At 39.0% G+C, this 25,540-nt stretch overlaps 1 protein-coding gene across 1 annotated transcript in view; it reads left to right on the top strand.

The window, feature by feature from the left end:
• Positions 1 to 17,732: 17,732 nt before the first annotated feature.
• gabbr2 (gamma-aminobutyric acid (GABA) B receptor, 2) overlaps positions 17,733 to 25,540 on the top strand; it is a 292,021-nt gene continuing 284,213 nt past the window's right edge. The window contains exon 1 of the mRNA XM_047384121.1: positions 17,733 to 18,676. Within this exon, the coding sequence (XP_047240077.1) occupies positions 18,362 to 18,676 (315 nt within the window). The 5' untranslated portion in view covers positions 17,733 to 18,361. The remainder of the gene's footprint in view (positions 18,677 to 25,540) is intronic.

Below are 25,540 nucleotides of genomic sequence, written 5' to 3'. Positions count from 1 at the left end.
CTTGAAAGAGGAAACCTAAATGAGTGTAGATTGTGACTAAACATGGTAAATGAGTAAATGTACTGTTTGAGATTGTCCTGCTGCCATAAAAGACTAATTTACTGAAACTTTATCAATAACTGTGGAGTGTGCTGTATGTTAAGGGTCACTACTGATCATTTTGAATTTATTATTTTTTTTAAAGAATATTAAAATAAAATTATTTGAGTTTTTCATGTTTGGGTTGTTTTGGGGCCTTTTGCTGAATACTCGGTAACTGCTAATTGCTACAGTGTTTTGTTAAATTACATTTTTATTGTATTTTCTCAGTATTGGCTTAGATCATAGTTGTCTTGAACTAAATGAGATCAAAATGAGTCAGACCATAATTATATTATTTAAATCAGACAATATACGATTGGGTCAAAATGTTATTTGTAATTCGTTTCTATTGTTGGTAGTTGCTTTTTGGAAACCCTATTATTATGATGCTGTGAACTGATTTATGTCACCACAACATAGATAGAATGTCCATGGTCACACCCACGGCACTCACATACCCAACCCTCTTTCATCACAGATGCTCCTTCCATCTCATTATTTGTGGCACTGACAGTGCTGGGGCTTGTTGTGTTGGTCGGATAATGCATCTTAAGCCCAGCTATCAAATATGAATGAACGCTGACTTCCTCATCTATCTTTCATTGCTTTCATTTGTTAAGCTATTTGCCACCGAAAATATTTTTGGATGTTCCCTGCTGTTGTGAATAATGCGCTCAACAGCAGTCGGTCCATTATGAAACTGAACGCTCTGTTCTTGATTGTGTGTGTTATTTACAGAGGGTGTTGGGTGAAGCTATCGGTGTGAACTAGGCTTTTCATTCCTAATTGATACCAGAAATTTTAGAGTTTGCACTGCATCATGTTTGAGATGTTTTGTAATATGTAGGGGAATTTACTCCTATACTAGAGAGCATGAAGTTAAAGCATATTTTCAAAAATCTGTCAATAGGCATGTAAATGTACTAATGCATATGGATATAATGATTTATTGTGTGTGCTAGTGTTTTATTACTCAATTCCATGGAGAAATAGGAGGATGCATGAATACATACATTTTAAATCTATTCTATATTTGAACATATTTGCATGATAAATGATAGCTCTAACAAAGACCACTGCTGAGCAGAAGTTATGCAATGTTAATGTCTGGAGACAAACCTGTCATATTCTGTAATATCAGCATCCTCATTTAGTCTTAGGTTTCTTCATAAAAACTATCCTTAGGTACAAGATAAGCCATGCCTCTGTTTAAAGACGTAACGTTAGCTGCTTTGTTTGGCTGAGTTGTTTAATACATGATTGTAAACCTTTAATAACGATAGTTCAAAAGAATTTAAGTGAAGTAGCTTCAAGAATAAAACGTCATAAAGTTGTTCGGGATAAAAATGGGTTTGCCACCTGTTGAATGCAAACTTAACATGGTTTTTCTCTGGCTAACTGTAGCAAACAGCTTGTTCTCAATTTGTTGACAGTGCAAATATATTTTTCCTAAGCATGTCGTTTGTCATAATTTCTGATACTGTTGAAAATGAAAAAGAGTCCTGTGTGGATGTCTACAATGTAATTCACTTCTGAGAGTTGCAAGTTTCCTTTTTTTGCTCCAAATGTAACAGAATCAGAATCAGAATCAGAAAAGCTTTATTGCCAAGTACGTTTTTGGACATACAAGGAATTTGTTTTGGCGTAGTCGGTGCAATACAGTACAAATTAAACAGTATAAACATATCTACAATATAATATAAATATATGTGCACAGTTTTAAGTGAGTGAGAGTAAATATAGAGCAGTATAAGATGCAAGAGCAATACAACAGTGCAGGTGATCATTGTGCAAGTAAAGCAGTGCAAGTAAAGCAGGAGTCCAAGCTGAGCGTTAATGTAACGCATAGAGTTACAGGTTACAGGTGTCCTGTCAGCAAAAAAAGAGGGGGTGTGGGGGAAAGGGACAGTGTCAGGGTGGTTTCCGGGCTTTGTTAACCAGGCTGGTGGCAGATGGGAAAAAACTGTTCTTGTGGCGTGAGGTTTTGGTCCGGATAGACCGCAGCCTCCTGCCAGAGGGGAGAGTCTCAAAGAGTCTGTGACCGGGGTGGGAGGGATCAGCCAGAATCTTCCCTGCCCGCTTCAGGGTCCTGGAGGTGTACAGTTCCTGGAGCGACAGTAGACTGCAGCCAATCACCTTCTCAGCAGACCAAATGACACGCTGCAGCCTGCCCTTATCCTTGGCTGTAGCAGCGGCGTACCAGATGGTGATGGAGGAGGTGAGGATGGACTCAATGATGGCTGTGTAGAAGTGCACCATCATAGTCTTTGGCAGGTTGAATTTCTTCAGCTGCCGCAGGAAGAACATCCTCTGCTGGGCTTTCTTGATGAGGGAGCTGATGTTTGGCTCCCACTTGAGATCCTGGGAGATGATGGTTCCCAGGAAGCGGAAAGATTCCACAGTGGTCAATAACAATAACAATGGTCATTATGGCCAAAGATTTCAGCTTTATTTTTTTCAGATCATAATGCATGCCTCTAAAACTTAAGGTCTTTGCCTCTGAGTATATTTGAAAACTGTTACCAAGGTTTTGATAGTGCTTTTGGAGGAAATACTTCACCCGCGCAGAGTGGCCTCTCGGGCCATGCATGGGAGTTAAATGCAGCTTCAGATAGCTTTGAAATAAATAGAATAAAATAATAACAATTTAAAGGTAATAAAGAAAACTCATTATTTTGAGAAACCAACATATTAACAGTTTTTTTGGGAAGATTGTTAGTTTTAGTTAGGCTATGCTAAAAGTTAACTTTGACAAATCATAAAATCCAGCTGGCTGAAATGGGCCAGAGAGTAAAGACTCTTTAGAGATGAAAAGTCAAATCAAAACGTTTGCTACAAGTGATAGGAGTCAAATATTTTTAATTGTCTAGATTTTGATAAAATACATACAGAACACTTAAAACTAAGCAGTATTTAAAGTGCATGGACTGAACAATGAACTCTTCGGTCCACATTTAGCCGGTTAGAAGAAACAATTTCTAAGCAATCAATGATCAAAAGGTTGGACATCATGTGTCCACGCTATCCTCCTAGTCGTTTTTATCTCAGAATGCCACACCGAACAGCTCACATATATATTTATAAATCATCCATTGGCTTTTACCATTGTTAGAGGGCACACCTCTTTGTGGTGAGATGAAGTGGAAGGTCTTGATATTCAGCCCTTCTTTCTCTGTGCATTTGAAATGTGGGGGGAGTCCATGCATTAGGTTCTGGCATTAACTTTAACCAGAGAAAGGCCTGGGGAGTCTTTGCATTTTTATAATAGCTCTTTAACTCTGTTATTTCCAATAACTTTTGCTTTAAGCATCTGTTATTTTCTTGACCTGTTTTAATAATTGTTGTCTCTATTTTAAAACTGTATTTGGACAAGAGATTGGACCAATATTATGTATGTGGAATAAAGGTCAGTCACAGGACAGATGTAAAAGGTGGCATCTGCCTTGTGCGTGCCTGTGAGCATGTCGGTGTAAGTCGTGCTATGCTGGTGCTTGTGTTTGTGTGAATGTGTTTTTTCATACCCACTAATTAGAGTGACAGTTTTTATTAATAGTTTGGGAGGGCTAATGTGCAATAGCATGACTCCAGTTTTACCAGCTCGTTTATTGGCTCTCTTACCACCTCAGGCATTAATTATTGAACTGATGATTTGACATAGACCACTAAAACAGAGACTGCACATGGACGTTTAGTCTTTTCTGACTTAAGGATGGAGTCTTTTAAACCCAGGTCATGCTGCAATAATCGCATTAGAAAAAGAGAGTCCAGATTACAAAACGCAACTAATCTGCAAAATTGAGAAATTGTTTTTTTTTTTTTAGACGTTTTGAACTCTCAAGTCTTAAATTATGCAATAGAAAATAGATAGAAAAGACATACTACTAGCATTTTGCTACAGAAAGTAGTTTTGCGGGAAAATATATCTGAAAGTATCTGCTCCCTTCTGCTCAGGTTTAATCCCATTAACCTGCAGGCATGTGGATTTGCTGTTAAAAAGATCAGCCTCGTTTGGGAGCAGCGACGCTGCAGCTGACGTTTGAAACATTCATTGTAAGTGTGATTATGTAAGTCACAGTTCTTGCTATTACTAGGACTTGACAGTAATCAAAATAGCGTCCTCCCACAGCACAGCCACAGCCGAAGCTCTTTTGAAGGCAGTGCCCTACTTTGTACCATCTCTTCTCGTGTTCTTGATTTAATTTCAGAATGAAACAAGGAAGGCTAAGATAACCTTTTCTGGCCAGAGCAAATATGGCATGACCATTCAGGATTATCTCTTAAGGGGTCAGACAAGAGCACAACTTTTAAATCGAAAGCCAGTAAGGTTTTTTTTAGTGTGACTCCGAGGTTCCTAAAAATGTATTCTATAATTTTCAGCGTCTAGTGGTTTTCAAGCCAAGTATGTACCTATAATATTTTTTTCTTATACTCTGTGACATTGTTAGTTTTCAGGTCAAAGCTACAGCTATACTAAAAATATGTAGCAACTTTGCTTAAAAATCCAGGTTATTGAAATAGGCTTGCTCTGATGTTTACATGACTGTTGTTAATGAGGTCAAATAAATTGCCTATTTAAATTAATTTTAATCAAAATGTTCTAGGTATTATGGCATCGCTTTAAACTTGAGAATAATGTCTCTGTCACTTCACAATGAATACATGTCAATAAATACATTCTCTTCCCAGAGGTCTAGTCTAACAAAACGTCTTTCTAATATGTCCTGCATTTCTGTGCTGCATAAAGATATTCAACTTTCAATAAATAACAGTCCAGCATCACTTTTCTAAGCATCTAACACTGAAACATACGCAGTGTTATTTCCAGCTAGAACAGGCTGGTAAGAATTATTCTTTGAGCATGTCGAAAAACTGATTCATGAGTGCCTCAGACTAGAAATGCAATATACACTATGCATATGCACCACTGCTATGGAATGTAAATGCTACATAAATCTTATAGCAATGAACAAATAAGCATTACCTAATCACATGCTACCCCATGCAGATGCTCTGTCTGCACTAATGAAAATTAATTCCCCTACTCACCTCACCACGTGGCCCTATCTTTTGAGTAATTTGGCAAGTTATTATTAGGTGTGTAGAGCACTGACCTTGCGATCTAAGAAGGCAATCATAAAGAATGGAAAGCAAAGGAAATGAAATGGTTACATCATAGTTACCCTGTCCTTAGGCAGTAACAGGCAGTATACTTTACACCCTTCATCCCAACACACACACAATCCTAAACCACATGCATCTTAATCTACGTGATAGGACTAAATGTTTTTGGAACCAGTTAAAATGCATTTTTAGATATGCCATCATACATGGTATTTTAAATTACATCTTAAGAAAATGTCCGTGCAGTAGCAAAAATGTTTTTTATTATATTGATACGTGAACAAAAAACAATATTGCTAATTGCCAATAATTAATTGAGCGTGAGTGCCTTTAGTGGATATTAAGCATTGCAGACCCATCTTTTATAAAATATTATAACATTGATTTGCACTGTTTGGATATGGTAGCAACCAATAATTTAGTAATGATCAGTAATGTAATACCTGCTAATAATGTAATAACTGTGACCATTTTAAATGTTATGAAACCATATTGTAATACCTTGATCATAGTCTAATACGTTTTTTCTTTATTGACTGGTTATCACGTTATTTCCTTAGCATTTAAAAATGTGTTTTCTGTCTGAGGAAAAGGTATATCAAATAAAATATAAATTTTTTCAGATGTTGGTTATCACGTTTGAAGCAAAGAATGGGGTCATTCACTATTTGTTTTCTAAAAAAAAAAAAAAAAAAAAAAAGGTTTCTTTGAATTTCCAGTTCTAAGAATCCCATCCAAACACTCTTCTGTATCTCAAGGGGTAACTTTCTAGTTCACTGTATTTTTATGTTTCCTGACCTCATAAAACATGCATTCATCACTGTTTTGTGGAAAAAGCAACCAAAGAAGAATCTGGCTTCGGCTTCTTGGTATGCATGGAATCTGCAGGACTGTGACTCCAGATTCACAAACCAATTATTCAAATCACCTCCACAGTAACTGGCAGGTTAAGCGTGTCGAGAACAAGAGACAGAAACATCGCAGGGATCCATAATAAAACAATCCCTGCCATGTTGTAGGTTTATTTGTCAGGGCACTTCTAAGATAGTGTGTTGTCCTTGAGATGATCAGTCATGTGTGGAATCACTCTGAGCCAAGGTGCCGATCTGGGATGAGTAAAATTTTATTCTAACCTTTACTTCTAACAGCACAAAGTAAACCCTTATCACGCTGTTGCTGGTGTTATGATGCCAAATGAAACTAGGTCCTGATTATTTATGAGCAAAACTCAACATTGTTTTCCCGAGCAGCTAAATAGTGAATTAGTCACATGGATGGATTAATTGACTAACCTTTCCTCCCATTCTTCCACTCCCAATTTCAGAATTATTAATCAAAACAGTGAACTGGTGCTATAAGGAACATAGTTACCGAATGAGTTTCCATGTAAGTGGCATTAAGTTGATTAATTATCTGTCAGACCCTTCATCTGCTCATTCTGTAAACAGCTCACTGAAAATGTACATGGATTTTCCTTTGATGAGCACAAGCCATCTGAGCTATGAAATATGAAAAATCATTTTTCATTTGTCTTCCTCTGAATGCCGTGCATTGAAAATTCATAGTGTCTTGAGGAGTGTTGTTAGTTTCAGGAAGGCGTGTGATCAGGTGATCCCATTAGTTTCTGTATCAACAGCACCTTGCCATCTATGTACAATGTCTTGTAAATGTGTAAATGTAAACCCTTTAAGTTTAAAAAATAAAATAAAAACGATTGTTGCCTTTAGAAATTTTCACAGATTAGCACAGAAATCTGAAAGTGTGGGGCCAGTGCGTGACGTAATGGACCCATATATGGAGGCCCCGGCCCTCGATGCAGCCATCCTGGGTTTCAGTCCCATTTCCAGAGACCTATGCTACATGTCTTCCCCCTCTCTCCACCCCACTTCCTGTCTGCCTACTTTGGAAAAATAGCAAATACAGGCCACCAGTGCTGTAAAAAGAATGTATAAAAAGAAAACTGAAAAGTGTGATGTGCATTTAGCCCTCTTTACTCTGACACCATGTAAACAATGCTACAGCTCCAGTTGCTATCAGAAGTCCACTAATTGGATAAACACAGTTCATCTACAGGGGTTGGACAATGAAACTGAAACACCTGTCATTTTACTGTGGGAGGTTTCATGGCTAAATTGGACCAGCCTGGTAGCCAGTCTTCATTGATTGCACATTGCACCAGTAAGAGCAGAGTGTGAAGGTTCAATTAACAGGGTAAGAGCACAGTTTAGCTCAAAATATTGAAATGCACACAACATTATGGATGACATACCAGAGTTCAAAAGAGGACAAATTGTTGGTGCACGTCTTGCTGGCACATCTGTGACCAAGACAGCAAGTCTTTGTGATGTATCAAGAGCCACGGAATCCAGGGTAATGTCAGCATACCACCAAGAAGGACCAACCACATCCAACAGGACTAACTGTGGACGCAAGAGGAAGCTGTCTGAAAGGGATGTTCGGATGCTAACCCGGATTGTATCCAAAAAACATAAAACCACGGCTGCCCAAATCACGGCAGAATTAAATATGCACCTCAACTCTCCTGTTTCCACCAGAACTGTCCGTCGGGAGCTCCACAGGGTCAATTTACATGGCCGGGCTGCTATAACCAAACCTTTGGCCACTCATGCCAATGCCAAATGTCGGTTTCAATGGTGCAAGGAGCGCAAATTTTGGGCTGTGGACAATGTGAAACATGAATTGTTCTCTGATGAGTCCACCTTTACTGTTTTCCCCACATCCGGGAGAGTTACGGTGTGGAGAAGCCCCACAGAAGCATACTACCCAGACTGTTGCATGCCCAGAGTGAAGCATGGGGGTGGATTAGTGATGGTTTGGGCTGCCATATCATGGCATTCCCTTGGCCCAATACTTGTGCTAGATGGGCGCGTCACTGCCAAGGACTACCGAACCATTCTTGAGGACCATGTGCATCCAATGGTTCAAACATTGTATCCTGAAGGCGGTGCCGTGTATCAGGATGACAATGCACCAATACACACAGCAAGACTGGTGAAAGATTGGTTTGATGAACATGAAAGTGAAGTTGAACATCTCCCATGGCCTGCACAGTCACCAGATCTAAATATTATTGAGCCACTTTGAGGTGTTTTGGAGGAGCGAGTCAGGAAACGTTTTACTCCACCAGTATCACGTAGTGACCTGGCCACTATCCTGCAAGAAGAATGGCTTAAAATCCCTCTGACCACTGTGCAGGACTTGTATATGTCATTCTCAAGACGAATTGACGCTGTATTGGCCGCAAAAGGAGGCCCTACACCATACTAATAAATTATTGTGGTCTAAAACCAGGTGTTTCACTTTCATTGTCCAACCCCTGTATGTGCTATGTAATCTGAGTATAAATCCAGCTGTTCTGTGAAGGCTTCAGAGGTTTGTCGAACAAACAACCTCATGAAGACCAGAGAACAGACCAGACAGGTCAGGATTATAAAACAATACCCCAAGCTTTGAACATATAACAGAGCACAGTTAAATCCAGTCTAGAAACACTATGGCACAATTGTAAACCTACCACCTGCTTTGTCTGTCCACCTAAACTGACAGGTTATGTAGGGAGAGCATGGTGGTGAAACCATAATGCTCTGGGAATGTTTTTTCGACAACATTGACTGTTACTCTGGTCAGAGTTGACAAGGAAATGAAAGAAGCCATTTACAAGCCAATCCTAGAAAATAATAAAACAAAAACTGTTAAAGGCTGCAAAAGACTTCACAGCAGAACAAGAACCCTAAATGTAAAGCTAGAGCAACATTGGAGTGATTTAGATCAATGTATACTCATGTATTAGAATGGTCCACGATCCTTAGGTGTTTTTTTTTTGTTTTTTTTTTGTGTTTGTATTTTAATCATTTCCTTGCTATTTATTATGTTATATTATGTTTCCCTGTGCTCATTATTGTTAGAGAGGTGTTGCATATTAGTTTATTCCTTTGTGTATACTTTACTAAGTTTTTCTTGTCATCTGTTCTTCATACTTTTGGATTATTTTCTCTTAGATGACTGTTTATCTTTCCGCCTTGGTTAGAAGTCTCTTTGTGTCTTAGTTCAGCTTCCTGTGTGGTAATTATTCTGCCTCCCTCATCTTCCCTGCTTTTATCTTGCTGCAGCTGTCCCACATTTGCTCTGATTAGCTCTTGTTGATTTGTCATTTTCCACCCCTGCTTCAGCAAAGCTCACTGGTTCTCTTTGCTGAGTTCTTCCATTATCATACCATGTTTCTCTGTTGCTCTGTTACCCTGGCTGTTACTCTTCCTGTGCTCCATGACCTGCTCTTCCTGGGATCCACCTTTATTAAGTTTTCATTTTTCATTTTTTAAAGAACTTTGATTTTTTTCCATAGCTAGTCTCTGCACTTGGTTTTTTTCATATCAAACATGACACAGTCAAAGTCCAGACTACAATCTAGTTGACAATGTTTGGCAATAATTTCAAATGTTATTTTTAAACTCAGTTTAATTCATTATCTTGCACTCTACAGTCTTATGTAACTTTATTTTGGTCTGTTACATAAAATCCCTATAAAACACACTGAAGTTTGTGGTTGTAATGTGATAAATACTTTTTCAAAGTACTGTAAATATGCCTGAAGACTGTGTAATCCGTTTCTGTGCTTCTGAAGTATAAGTGTCCTCTTCTAACTTCTACAGCCATCCACACTATAAAGATGACTGATTTTACATCCTCAAGTACATTTATAGCACCCACAAGCTGTTGTCTTTAACTGCCACATGCTGTTGTCATGGGTCATAAAAATTTCATCTTATTGCCAACATCTGAATAATTATTTCACCGTGTGCACTTCATCCTACATGAGTATGTTCTAATTAGTGTTGTGGCATTGACTTGACATGTCATTTAGGAAGGAAGTGTGGATTGCAGGACTATAATTGAAAGCTTAATAAAGGGCTCTTAATCTGACTTGAAATGGACATTTTGATTTTGAAATCTGCAATAATCATGACATAACACATGGTATTTCAGCATCAGAAAAAATACCAGTTGAGGTCTTCCTATTAATTTTTACCTTGAAATGCATGTTATATGAATAATTAAACATCTGGAACACAACTAAACATAATTAAACATATAGATAATAACTATAGCCCCTTTATTTTTATATTTTAAAAATTGAATTTATTGTTGGATGTAAGTTATGCATTGTTTGATTAATATGCCTCATTCAGAGCTGTATTGGTGTTCTGAGCAGGGACGGATGCTGTCTTGTGTAAAACACAAAAATGGGATGTCAGCTCGACCTACGTCTTCATTTGGACTTCTAAGAGTTGAAATGAACAACAGAGAGGAGAGTAAAAATTGAGCTGCATGGGGAACAACTGTGTGAACATACAGCATGAGCATAATCCAGTTGTATGTATTTTAGCATTTCTTCTAAATATATACAGTCTCTCTAGCCTTGAGTTTCTACAGACCCTCTCTTCCCATAATCTTTTGATTAATCTTTTGAGACTTAACATATGCCACCTTAGATCAAAACGTGGATAGAAGAAGGAATCAATCTTAAATCACGTCTTTTTAAACTCAAAAGGAGAAATCTTTTGAATAAAGAGACATTAAGAAAGGAGAGCACCTGAGTGTGTTGCTGGCAGTAAAAGTTTTAAGGCCTCATGGAATTACAACTGTGCTTTTTACAGAAATGTGAGGATTAGTATCATTTTGCTTACCACAGCATGACTTTTTTCCTTATTACAGGTGAACAGTACACCTCTGTTTGTACTTCCATTAATGTAATAATGTACAGTATAATTAATTTTCCAAATGGATGTAAATAATATTGTGAAACATGAAAAGCATATCCTCTGCCCCCCCAAAATACATAAAAATACATTTAAATGAATTGAAACATGTTATGTTTTGCTATAAAATATAAAAATAGATCAAACTTGTAAGGTAAGTATTTATATAGCGCTTTTCAGTAACGAGACACTCAAAGCGCTGTACATATAATTACAATACAATCACAAAGAAAATAAACACAGGTACAGACACAGAAAAACAAATCAAATGATACTACAATCCTTCTAAGAAATCTAAAAATCTCTGGCCAACATTACAATGATACAGATAACATCAATAATCCTTTGGGTTTTACTGGTAAGAGCTGGTTCTAAACCAGTCTTTCTAAAGAGGTAATTATATCATTAAGTCCTCTATGTAGGGGAAAGTATCTTGTGCTAAGCTTTTACTGGTACTGAAGTTGAACTAAGTAATAACAGTCCATTGTAGTCTAATTAAGAAAGCTGGGTCATTGGTGTAAGAGCAGCTAAAGTCCAAATTACTAATAATATTTGGTTTTCGCTGGTAATCCTTCTGATAAAACTAAAAATCAATGAAAAAGTATTGAAATACTAATAATAATTGGCTTTTTTGCTGGTAAACCTTCTGAGAAATCTGAAAATCTATGAAAAGTAATGAAATCACACATTTAGGTAAAGTAAGATAGGAGGAAGAAATCATCATATTTCAGACTCTATTCTTAGCAGAATAGAGTCTGAAATACAGGTCCTTCTCAAAATATTAGCATATTGTGATAAAGTTCATTATTTTCCATAATGTAATGATGAAAATTTAACATTCATATATTTTAGATTCATTGCACACTAACTGAAATATTTCAGGTCTTTTATTGTCTTAATATGGATGATTGTGGCATACAGCTCATGAAAACCCAAAATTCCTATCTCACAAAATTAGCATATCATTAAAAGGGTCTCTAAACGAGCTATGAACCTAATCATCTGAATCAACGAGTTAACTCTAAACACCTGCAAAAGATTCCTGAGGCCTTTAAAACTCCCAGCCTGGTTCATCACTCAAAACCCCAATCATGGGTAAGACTGCCGACCTGACTGCTGTCCAGAAGGCCACTATTGACACCCTCAAGCAAGAGGGTAAGACACAGAAAGAAATTTCTGAACGAATAGACTGTTCCCACAGTGCTGTATCAAGGCACCTCAGTGGGAAGTCTGTGGGAAGGAAAAAGTGTGGCAGAAAACGCTGCACAACGAGAAGAGGTGACCGGACCCTGAGGAAGATTGTGGAGAAGGGCCGATTCCAGACCTTGGGGGACCTGCGGAAGCAGTGGACTGAGTCTGGAGTAGAAACATCCAGAGCCACCGTGCACAGGCGTGTGCAGGAAATGGGCTACAGGTGCCGCATTCCCCAGGTCAAGCCACTTTTGAACCAGAAACAGCGGCAGAAGTGCCTGACCTGGGCTACAGAGAAGCAGCACTGGACTGTTGCTCAGTGGTCCAAAGAACTTTTTTCGGATGAAAGCAAATTCTGCATGTCATTCGGAAATCAAGGTGCCAGAGTCTGGAGGAAGACTGGGGAGAAGGAAATGCCAAAATGCCAGAAGTCCAGTGTCAAGTACCCACAGTCAGTGATGGTCTGGGGTGCCGTGTCAGCTGCTTGTGTTGGTCCACTGTGTTTTATCAAGGGCAGGGTCAATGCAGCTAGCTATCAGGAGATTTTGGAGCATTTCATGCTTCCATCTGCTGAAAAGCTTTATGGAGATGAAGATTTCATTTTTCAGCACGACCTGGCACCTGCTCACAGTGCCAAAACCACTGGTAAATGGTTTACTGACCATGGTATCACTGTGCTCAATTGGCCTGCCAACTCTCCTGACCTGAACCCCATAGAGAATCTGTGGGATATTGTGAAGAGAACGTTGAGAGACTCAAGACCCAACAATCTGGATGAGCTAAAGGCCGCTATCGAAGCATCCTGGGCCTCCATAGGACCTCAGCAGTGCCACAGGCTGATTGCCTCCATGCCACGCCGCATTGAAGCAGTCATTTCTGCCAAAGGATTCCCGACCAAGTATTGAGTGCATAACTGTACATGATTATTTGAAGGTTGACGTTTTTTGTATTAAAAACACTTTTCTTTTTTTGGTCGGATGAAATATGCTAATTTTGTGAGATAGGAATTTTGGGTTTTCATGAGCTGTATGCCAAAATCATCCATATTAAGACAATAAAAGACCTGAAATATTTCAGTTAGTGTGCAATGAATCTAAAATATATGAATGTTAAATTTTCATCATTACATTATGGAAAATAATGAACTTTATCACAATATGCTAATATTTTGAGAAGGACCTGTAGTACAAAAAACCTCAGCAGGGGTAAGCAACATACACATAAGTAAAGATTCAGCAAGGGTACGATGGAATCTTGAAGGTGTGAATATATATATAAGTCTGAGTGTGTTTGCAAGAATTAGACTGTCAACGCTGATAGAAGCATTGTCCTTTAGAAGAGAGGTGGAAGTTTTATCTATCGGCCGCATAGTCCTATCAGCACACAGCTGGTAGGGGAGTGTTGGGGAAGGGCGTCGTGTTTATATAACATCCAGGAGATATTTTGTCGATAACCAGTTAGCAGAAGTTGCCAAGGCCACGTTGAGGAGCCAGATTTAGAAAAACAATAAATGTTGTGGTTCAGGCAGTTGTGAATTTCCAACTACCTTAAGAGTTTTACTGATATGTCTCAATTGCGAATCCAAATAGCCAAATTTCTGGTACTGTCCGCAGATCTCGAGCGTACAACTTCTCCAAGATTATATCCTTTAACCTCTGAGTCCAACCGCTGCCGTTGCGATTCTGTTCAAGAATCGTGTCCAGCTTGCGATTCTGCTCTCTTAACATTCTAGTCTGAGTGTTGATCGCTCTACAGACTCCATCTAACATCGCAGGAAGCTTTGGAAAGCTTTGAACAGCCACCCACGTTTTGCAAATCACTCGATAAGCCAGGTAACCACCAACTCCAAAAAGTAGAAATCCTGTTATCAAAAGTCCAAATATGTACACATTTTCTACGTCCTCGACCGACATTGTAGTCAGGTACACAATCTTCCACTGCTGCCAAGAATCCATTGTGTTTCCAGAGAAGAAAACGTCTCGTCTGGACAAGAGGGTCTCCTTTACCCTGTCTTCCCGTTGAAAAGAAAAACAAATTTGATCAATTACGTTGAGAGACCAGCTGACCAAATCCATAATTTAAATGTTTGGAGGATATGCAAAACGAGGCTCTGATAAAAATACAGACAAAAAGCAGAAGCAGGAATCAGCGGGGAGGGAGGGAGAGAAAACGCGTGTGTCTTCCACCAAGAGCAAAAGAAAAAATAAATAAATAAATGTAAATAAATATTTTTTTAAGATTTTTTAAATTACTTTTGAGAGCATATTATTTTGTCTTTTAACATAAAACACTGAAATATAATGCAAGAAGGAGAAAAGCAGGACAAAATAGCAGGAGAAAAAAGAAACTTTTGCATATGGCCATAATGAATACTACATTAACACCTCCCCAAGAAAATACAGGTGAAAGCTACTCTGCACATTTTAGCAGCAGCAGGAACATGTTTAGCAAAGCTGTGGCAATAGAAAATCATTGATAGTTTAACACCATAGACAGTACAAGTGACTGTAAGCATGTAATCAGTGTACTTGGCTGTAAAACAGGAACATACTGCTCAGGGCTAAGTGTTTTTGAAGTATTTATTATTTTTATGAATAGTAAATGGCCTGCACTTGCATAGCTATTTATCAAGTTAGATGACCCCAAAGTGCTTTACACTACAATCACTCAACCACCCATTAATTCACACATTTACACACTGACAGTGGTAGGGTACATTGTAACCAAAGCTGCCCCGGGGCAGGATGATACAAGTGAGGCTGCCATACAATCGGCGCTACCATCAGCAGGCAAGGTGGGTAAAGTGTCTTGCCCAAGGACACAACGACTGAGACAGACAGAGCAGGGGTTCAAACCGGCAACCCACCGGTTACAGGGTGAAGATACTTTAGTTGATAAAAACTAGTTGTGAGGATTAATAATTTTTTACATGTGAAAACCTCATAGTGGCTAAACCTTATTACGATATGTTTTGGTGAATCTTAGTGGATGTTGGATCTCATGGAGTAAAACACATGGTTCGTACCAGCACAATCTGCATAGTGCTTCAATGTTTAGTAAAAAATTAAGTATAGTCACATTAGAAAACCTTATTGTTTGTTTTCCTGACTGTTGAAGTGAAAGTGAACACCACTGTGACCACCAAGAATGCATTGCTGCAGCTGGACATGGCCCGCTCACCACCATGCAGTCCACCACGAATTCCACCATGTATCAGAAGTTACTTGAGGAAAATGTGAGACTATATGTTTAAAAAAAAAGTATTAAAGCTGAAGCAGAACTGGACCCTATAACTTGACAGTGACGCAAAACATACCAGAAAAATCAACTAGAAATGACTAGAACCCTTGGGTCTGGTCAAAGTCCAAATCTTGATGTCATTGCGATGCTATGACTTAAAATGGGCTGTCCATGTTAAAAAAAACAAAACAAAACAAACACAAAAACAACCCTCAAACATCTCACAGCTGAAAATAGGAAGTGGGGCACACTTTCCTCAGACTGATGACAGATGGCTACAAGAAGCATCTCACTGAAGGTATTTCCGCTAACGGGTATCACTTGTTTTTCCTCAACTGTAAGATTTTCCCTTTGTTTATCTCTTTTGTTTAATTACTAAAAGAAGGGCATTTTTTGTTGTTTAGGTCCAATTAAATCATTTTCTATTAGATAAGAAAATGGTAAATGGACTGAACTTATATAGCACTTTTCCAGTCATACACTAGTGCCACATTCACCCAATTGCACTCACACATTCATACACCGATATGCAGATTGGTAGGCAACTTGAGGTTAAGTGCCTTGCCCAGGGGCACATCAACATATGGCAGGAGAAAGCTGGAATCGAACCCACAACCTTCTGATTGCAAGACAACTACTCTTCCTACTGAGCCACAGTTGCCTCTGCCAAAACAAGAATAGAAATCAATATGTAAACATTTCTCAATATAAAGAGCTGAATGTTTAACGAGGCGTTATAATTCTATTCTAGGACTGTATAGATTAAAATATATGGTTGAAATTAATAATTTTTACAACGTCTCCTTACTATAATGAAAGTTTGTCTTACAAATATAATAAAATAAATACAATAAGGTATTTATAGATAATTATGCAAACAATTCACTCACTTATTCAAGCTGGACTATTTTTAAAATTATTTTCCACATCCCGAGCATGTTATTATTCTTTTTTTTCCCCCAGAGGTTAAATAAAACACTGACATATTTATTGAAAGCCATCTAAAAAGATAGCCATTTTTTTCTGTGCAGCTTAAGAAAAGAGATCTGTTATTGCATTGCCCTAGGGAAATACAGCTAAAAGCTAATTTGCACAGATAGAATGTTCATCAGTTACAGCAATAAAATAGCGTGGATAGTTCAGCACCATGGACAGAGCTAATGCCTCTTCACTGTCTATGGTTCTGAAACGTTAACACAGGGCTTAAAATTCAGTCAGTCAGTCATTTTCTACCGCTTATTCCATAGTGGGTCGTGGGGGAGCTGGTGCCTATCTCCAGCAGTCTATGGGCGAGAGGCGGGGTACACCCTGGACAGGTCGCCAGTCCATCGCAGGGCAACACACAAACAACCATGCACACACTCATTCATACACCTAAGGGCAATTTAGAGTTACCAATTAACCTAACAGGCATGTCTTTGGACTGTGGGAGGATGCCAGAGTACCCGGTGAGAACCCACGCATGCACAGGGAGAACATGCAAACTCCATGCAGAAAGACCCCTGGCTGGGAATCAAACCCAGGACCTTCTTGCTGCAAGGCAACAGTGCTACCAACTGCGCCACCGTGCAGCCGGCTTAAAATTCAGTGTTTCCCAAATATTTTGTGTTTTAGGGTTGGGTAGATGTTAGACCAGGTGAAATGGTGATTTTAACCTCTTTTATGGATGCCCAATATTGTCAGAATCTATCTTTAGTACTGAGTCTTATCGGATGTTGGACCTCTATATGCAGGGGTGTAGCACTTTCATAATAACAATTTTAGTATACATTAATTGACCCAATGACCCTAAGGTATACATATCTGTAAACTCTTAAAACATACTTGAAGTATAGTAAGGTTTTGTCTGACAGCAAAAGTGCGTTAGTATCTCATTGACTCAGTTCACTTTTTTTTCCACCAGGGTAGATATTAACGTTTATAACAGTGAAAACAAAATCTCGGCAGGTGTTACAGAGCTGCACAGGGACTCAAATCCCAGCTGCCTGTGCATGGGAACAATCTCATCCCGAGGATCAGCATTTCTAATGTGGAACTAAAAATACAGCTTTCTCTTTTATGTGACTAAATGACATGCTGATCACATGTACGTATAACGCTTCATATACATTTACCCAGCCTGCACCGTGTTTTTGAACCGCGTCTATTTGCTGTAACATAAAAGCACAGTAAATCACCCTTTAGCTGTCAGGCCGTTGAGTCTGCCCCGCATAAAGCCAATGCAGCCTTTTCCACCATATACCCCAACCCCCCTTCCCTCGTTTTCTCTCCTCCTCCACATTCAGTGCTCCCTCTTGCGCGCACGGTGAGCAGCAGCGGCAGCGCTTCTCTGACGCACTATCGGAGATGAGCATCCCAGTCCCGCAGGCTGTCAGGACAGACTCTCCCGACCTCCCTTTTTTTGGGAATTGTGCAATCAACCTTTTGACTTCAGCTCTGTTCGTCCGTTTTTGTCGCATTACTGTCTTACCTCGAATTATTTTACAGTTTTTCCACACTGAATCTGCGTTTGGCAGTGATGCACACATTTGCCTGGGAATTTACTCCGGAGGAAAGAACTGTCTGCAAGAGTAATTAATTTCCATTTACATCCATAGGGTTGTTTTTCTCCGTGTTTCGCGGGATTTGTTTAGAACATCTTGTGATAAGTGCTTCAGATTCAAGGTGAGGAGCTGTGTTAAATTACAGGAAATCGTTTAGATGACGGACACGGAGAGGCTGTAAATCTCCTTCTGCAACGCCACTCAGCCCTTGGAATATTCTTACGGAGGTGTTGGTACGAAACAGAAGTGTTGTCTCAGTTTGCTTATACTGCAGGGTCACTGCTGCGCCTGTTCTGCTTTCAATTCAAAATTTTCATTCAGAGGTGGGCATCTGAGCATCCCGAATTTGCGATGCCCGGGCAGTGAAGTCCACGGTGGGATTTTATTCTGGTCACCCCGCACGGCAGCATGGCTCCAGCCCGGAGGGACTGCAGCGGCTGGGAGGTGTTCCTCCCAGCGGGATGCCTGCTCCTATCCGTTTTGCTATTTCACCCCGGTGTGGCAAAGGTGTGCAACGACCGCACCAAACACGGACAGGACAACAGCTGGTTCACCAGGGACGGAGAAAACTTGCCTATAATGGTGCTGATGCCAATGAACGAGTCGGCCCTGATGAGCAGCATCAGCCAGGGGATCGAACCAGCGGTTCAGCTGGCCATCCAGCACATACGGGAGTCCAGGAAGTACCCGTTTTCACTCATCACCAAAATCTATGACACTGAGGTAAACATGCGTGTGTGTGCGTGTCGCCCCTGCGTGTGTGAGCGCACTTCCCCGCAACGCTGTGTGTCCAAAGAGCAGCTTCTGCTGCTTCTTGTTGTGTTTAGTATCTGTGCATCTTTGGTTTTGGTGACTATGTTCCCATTGCACCAAAGTGAATGACAGTACAGTATAAGGTTATTATGCCATCGCTGATCTCGAAGCCACAATCAGCCACTGCATCACTCTGCCACTCTTAAGTCATATGCTCTCGTGTTAACATTTCTTTACAGTTGCCACAATCTTAGGATGTTATTCACTTAACTGGCTTTCATTTAAACGCTGCACTCTATTTTGTTTTTGCAAACGTCACTTTATCCGCCGCTTTTTCAGTCACGAATCAGTGCATCTTCCTGGAGATTAAAGACCTTCTTCTTATCACGCCTGAAGATGGCGGTAATTGGATTCAAGATGTGTCCCCCTTTAAACGGAGTGAAATCTTGTTGCATTTAAGCAATGCACAGTGGCGTTTCCTGCTTAAAAGCCGCTGTGAGCAAGCCCCCTCGAATTCAGATGAATTGTTTTCGGTTTTGTAATTACATTTTAAAATAAACTTTATGTGTCATACATTTCTTAATTCCTCAAAATGTCAACTCTCAAAACATAAGTTTGTATGATGTATTGGAGTTTATACAAAATAAATCAGAAGTGATACATTTTGTCATTCAGACAGTGTGTTTGGCAACTCAAATGTTTTGGTGTTGTCAGTTTTCATAGCTATTATTGATGCTCTTCAATTCTTTTAATGTATGTTTCTCTAAATTATTCTTAAGCTCCTTCCACCAGGTCCTCACTCCACTTGTACTTGTTCCTTACTATTTTTTCCCCAGTTTTCCCTCATTATTGTTGAACTTTCTTCCTCTATCTAAATGTTTCTGCAGGATGCCATTTTATTATACACCTTTAAAATGCATTAAATGAATAATATAAAAGTATAAATGAAAACAGCTTTGACATTTTAGACTGGCTTTTGCATCTTATATTAGAAATTACCATAGTTAGCATTAGTAAAACTTCATGTGTATTCCTTACAAAATTTCCATATGAAGGACGTTCCTTGACAGTTGTTAAAAACTCAAAAAGTATGAAACAAAGCAACTTTGCTGCACTCCATTCAGTGCACTTTATTTACTGATAAGTTTAGCTCACAGCCTGAATGAACCACAGGCAACAGCATCACCAAACAAGGACAGGACAACAGTAGAAAACAAAGTGCCCTCAATACCTTCTTACATCTCTATGGTTTCACATTAAACCCCTCACTGATACTGAAAATAGATAACCGTCTTTTTCACTTATTAGAAGTGTTCATATACCAAAGAGTTTTGCTTTCATTGCGACCTAGTCCTGTGGTGTGTTTACGGATCAACAAAATATAAAATTTTCAAGTTTCTGACCGGCGAGCCACCATTCATTACCTGATTTTCACGATGGAAGTCAGTTAATCAGTTGGTTTCTCTTTCCTTCTTCATACTCAAGAGTTATTCTCAGGGATCCTAATTTGTATTCTCTACAGGCCATTTTTAAGACTTTCAGTGCTTACTGTGTTTGTCAAAATTAACAAAACCGTCCTTATTCGAGGAGAAACATACTACCTAAGCTCATCAAAGTATTGTCTTAAGTTTGTATTAGGTGACATATCAAATATAGATATAACCTGTTTAATCAATAAATTAGAAGTGAGAGCTTTGGCTTTTTCTGGCAAACATGCCTTTGTGTTTGTATGTGGACAGGTGTGTTTGTGTGACACAGGCACACAAAGCTCTGTTGAGTAAGTCCTCAGTGGCAACATGCTCAGAAACCAAGGGATTAATATGTCTTTATTTGAGTTATAATTTTCCTCCTCCAATCCCCTGGTGAGAAAGATGAGCTGGAAGCAAGAGGGCAGTGGGCCATCCTCACATCCACTTGTTGGGAATACCACTGTTCCAATACTGCCAATCAGTGATAACTCATGAGACTCTACTCTTATTTGATAATGTTATGGTGAAAGGGTGAAAACTGCTTCATGGCAAAGATACATTTGCATCTAAACATTAATTTAGTGTTGATGGCTGCTGGAAATCCAAACGCTGATCATGTTTTTGAACAACTTTAAAGTAAAAAACATCATAGGCACTAAAACCATCAATGTATTCCTTTCAGTGATACTTTTTAGTGAAAGATCTTTTCAAAATATAGTCTTTACTTCACTATAGAAAATATATTGAAGAACAATTGACCAGTGACAGCATAATATTTAAAGTTGATTAGAGGCTACTGAATACTATAAATGTAAATTTGCATCAACAATAATGAGGTTACATGGCGCTTAAAGGTAAGAGAGGACATTTCCATGGCACAGGCGGAGTGCTATGTAATGTATTTTATTATGAATGATGTCACCGACGTGTATATTGCCATGACTTTAGCAGTTTTCCATCCCTGGTTTCATTATACATTTACTTCTTAATAATCTTTGATTTATACATTAATGTCCTGAGCCAACTTACACACACACACACATACACACACACACACACACACACACACACACACACACACACACACACACACACACATAATTTTCTGCATACCACCTGCTTATGTCAGAAACCAATACATGCATGAGTGCATTTGTTGCTGCTAGCGGCAGGCCAAGTGTGTGCCCATGTGATGTTTGTACATGTATAAATGTCTATGGTGCAGGCACTGGGATTTAGCTTGGCAGATGTAAGTAATCAGTCCCTGAGCAGAGACTTTTTATCCCTTTATCCCCTGTCAGTGGAGCCATTGGTAGACTGAGCAGACCCAGTCCATTTCCCCTAGTTTTGTGGAACTGGGTGGTGGTGCTGGTGATGCTGATGGAGAGGCACTCTGGGGTTGTTCAGTGGTGAAAGGTCTGAGAGCAGAAGTTAGTTAGTTAGAGCTAGGAGGAGGCTGAAAGTACTGAAGAGGAAAATGGGCTGTAGATAAGGATCTTGGAGATAGTGTGGAACTATTGTGATCAGACTGCCACGTCACTCAGATGTTTCAGTAATTTAGGCATTTTAGACTCAAGGCACAGCCGATAATGCATCTTTGGTTTAAAACCAGAGTGTTTTGAGGTGAAAAAAGAAGCAAGAAGGATTATATCATCTGAGAGGCTTAACAGTGAGGCACATGTTGGTCCTCTGTTGCAACTCTAGATGTGTGAGCTTGGGTTTTAGTGTAACCAAGGACTGATACTGAAGCTCTGTGGGCTTAGAGGATCAAAGCTTTGGGAGGGAGGGGAACCACTGGAAGAAGATAGAAGAAAGACTTTGGGTGTTCAGCGTGTGCTTGGTTAGTTCACCAGCTTATGGAATGAGTGATAGGCCTTTCATTTTGCTCTGTCAGTGGGGTAACATCACCTTATAAGGAAATAGATAAAGTGCATTGCAAAAGGAATCATACACCTTAAACCTTTCACATGTTATGTTCAACTGCAAACGTCACTGTAGTTTATTTAGATCTTTTGCAACAGAACAACACAAAGTGATAGAGAAGTAGATGGAAACTGAAAAATAATTTTCATATTTTGCTATTTAAAATCTAAAGTGTGGCATGCTAATGTATATAGTTGCCTTAATTCTGACTCCTCTAAATAAAATCCAGTGGAACCAATTGCTTTTAGAAGTACAGTCCATCGATGTGTAATTTAATCAGGAATCAGAGGTTTTTTATTGCACAAACAGCACCAAAAAGACCAAGGAACACAGCAGACAGGTCAGGGATAAAGTTGTGGATATGTTTAAAGCAGGTTATAAAACAATATCACGTTTTGCACATTTGTTAGAGACCTGTTCAATCCATCATTTAAAAATCGGTGGAATATGGCAGAACAGTAAACTTTGCAAGACATATCCATCTGGAGAGCATTAAGTAGAGAAGCAGCCAAAATGCCTCTGGAGGAGCTGCAGAGGATTACAGCTCAGGTGTGAGAATATGTCTACAGAGCAACTATTACTCATGTACTCTACAAATTTTTGCTCATGGAAGAGTGGCTAGAAGAAAGCAATTGAATAGCCAAAGAAAAGCACAATAAGTACTGTTTATAATTTACCATAAGCAAAATACAGCTAATATACTAGGTGTTCTCCTCAGATGAGTCCCAAATACGCTTTTTAGTACATGGTTCATGCAAACTGCAGACCTCAATCCGACTTAGAATGTCAGAAAAGACTGAAAAATTGCTCTCCATTGTATCCAATCTGGCTGATCTTAGGGTATTTTGCAAATAAGCATGTGCAAAAATTTTCAGTCTCTGTTTCAGTCTCTAGATGTGCAAATCTAGTGCATACATGCACCAAAAGGCTTGCAGCTGTAACTGCAGCAAATGTGACTCCACAACATATACTTCTAGATTTTTATTTGTAAAATATCTTGAAAACCATGTATCCTTTCCCTTAAAATTCACAGTTAAGCATTTCTTTCTGTTGGCCCATGAAATAAAATCCCAATAAGATACATAAAATGATAAAATATGGAAAAGTTTAAGGCGTAAGAATACTTTAGCAAACTACTTACTGAAATGTGAGCGACATCTTGTATTCAGCTAGAAAGTCCTATCATGCTAACGTTTCCCCTCATGAACATTAAGATTTCAGCTTTAATTATTAAATGGACTTTGCAGATTGTGAAGCTCAGTGACTATAGTTACATTTATTATAATGGGAGCCTGCTGTGAAACTAAGGCACAAAGTCAGTTTAAAAATGTTGAGATGGATTTGATAAAGGGACAATAAATGTCTAATTGTCTTTATGAGGCTTTTGATAAAAGAAATTCATTCCATTTATTCAAACAAATGAGCTAAAAGCCAAATCAAAGTAAAAGCAAACACTCAAAGAGGTTTGTTTGATTATAAAAGGAGAACGAAAAAATCCCAGTGTTATGATCTGTTTAGTGTGACATTCTTTCCTCCATTTTCCAATATTAAAGTAAACAATGTGTAACTGCAGTAAAATCCATTTTCTACTGTAATGAATAAACTTTGGATTTAACAATTAAGAACAATCATCACAATGTAAATATTTGATTTCCCCCTCATTTGAGGAACTTTATGAAATTTGAATAAAAAAGGGGCTTTCACAGCCATCCAATTACCTTTCGCTTTCTTTGTTTGTGATGATTATAATTTCATCTTAGAAAACAAGAAAATCTGTATAATCTCCTCACAATTTCACTCCTGCGAGCACTTTAACAAGAGCATTTTTCATTCTGTAGAAGGGATTGCTTGTTCAATTACAGTTCTTTAAATGGGTTGTTCTTTTTAGCTCTCGTGTTCTTGAAGTTCTAACTTGTCAAAGAAGAGTGAGCTCATGCGTTTTTACGGGCAAATCAATAAAACTGCTAAGACACTGGTTCTACTGGCTGAAAAAGCATTTCCCGTCCCTGTGTGCTGCACCAGATGCATTTATGGCATGTATTTATTTATAGTATTGGCCTGGATATGATGGACCCCCTGAGACTTTTGATGATGGTGACCTATGTTCATAGATACTGCGGGCAGATATAAGCTGCCCACTCTGCTCCTCCTCAAAGGACTAGATGCGACATGTCATGTTTGTGCACATGTTGGCAATCGTGAAACCATTGTACAGTACACTTGTTCACAGGAGGCTGAACACCCCTCTGAGTGTATATAAGGCTTTCTGTCATTTTGTCAGAAGAAGTTAGGTTTTTAGTGAAAAGGCATTACCATAATGGAGGTCACTGTGCTGCTAAGCATAGGTCTCAAGTCAAAGCAAGCCAGTTCAGAGTTGGCGGGCCTCATGTTGCTGTGAAGAAATTGTCGTGGCAAAGTGTGGCAAAGCCCTTTACTTCTCCAGAAAGCGCATCGCAAAGCAACCTTTGGTTGAACTCAGTGATTCAATCAATTCAACTCACCTCTGTCTTTTCACATTAAATAATCTGACGTGCTCAAACGAAGCAGCATCGTGTATGCCAAGGTTTGATATCGCATGCCACATATTATCTACATATCTGACATCTTCTTAGTGCTGCGTCGTGACCCAGAAGGATCATCAAAGATCGCCCGCCACCACTCTCAGGGGAGTTTAAATGTTCCGGAATAGTAGGAGACAGCAGCATGTGACAGTTAGGGTTTTCTCAAGGCATACAGAAAGTGCTGAGCGTGGCTGTATCTGCTGACCCGACACAGATAGTGGGGATCAATGTGGAGCAGCCTTTCTCATAGAATGAACAGAATCTCAGGGGAGTATCAGAGAGTAGAGAGAGAGCAGTAAGAGAGAGATGTGTGGGGCTATTAGATGGAAATCCCAAAATAGGGTTATGTCATCCTTAGCGCAGGAAAGAGGAAATGACCAACCTCCTAATTCTTATTGGGTCATAATGTAATACCATTTGCATTGTTTCTCTGGGGCTAAAGAGTTTAATGGCTGTTAGAAAAAAAAAAGATTTGGTCCATGCAATGAAGTATCTGCAAAAGCTTGTGAGATCTTATGTGTTTAATCAGAGATAAAACTTTGTAAGCTCATGATGGTACAGTGCTTTGCAAAAGTATTCATATTCCTTGAACTTTGTCGTATTTTATCACTTTACAACCACATGCTTCAGTGTTTTGTTGGGATTTGATGGGACAGACCAACACAAATTTATGCAAATATAGACAAAGTAAAGAAATTAAAAATCTGTAAAAATAAAGTTAAAACCTGAATAACAAGGCATGCATTTGGATTCACCTCTATTGTGTCAATTCTTTGTAGAACAACTTTTCACAGCCATTGAAGCCGCAAGTCTTTTGGGTTATGTCTCTACCAGCTTTGCATATGCAGAGAGTAAAGTTTTTGCCATTATTATTTGCGGAA

Source organism: Girardinichthys multiradiatus, chromosome 13 (genome assembly GCF_021462225.1).
Source record: "Girardinichthys multiradiatus isolate DD_20200921_A chromosome 13, DD_fGirMul_XY1, whole genome shotgun sequence".
Taxonomy (NCBI): domain Eukaryota; kingdom Metazoa; phylum Chordata; class Actinopteri; order Cyprinodontiformes; family Goodeidae; genus Girardinichthys; species Girardinichthys multiradiatus.
The sequence above is the reverse complement of the archived record's forward strand: the minus strand, read 5'-3'. Positions and strand labels throughout refer to the sequence as shown.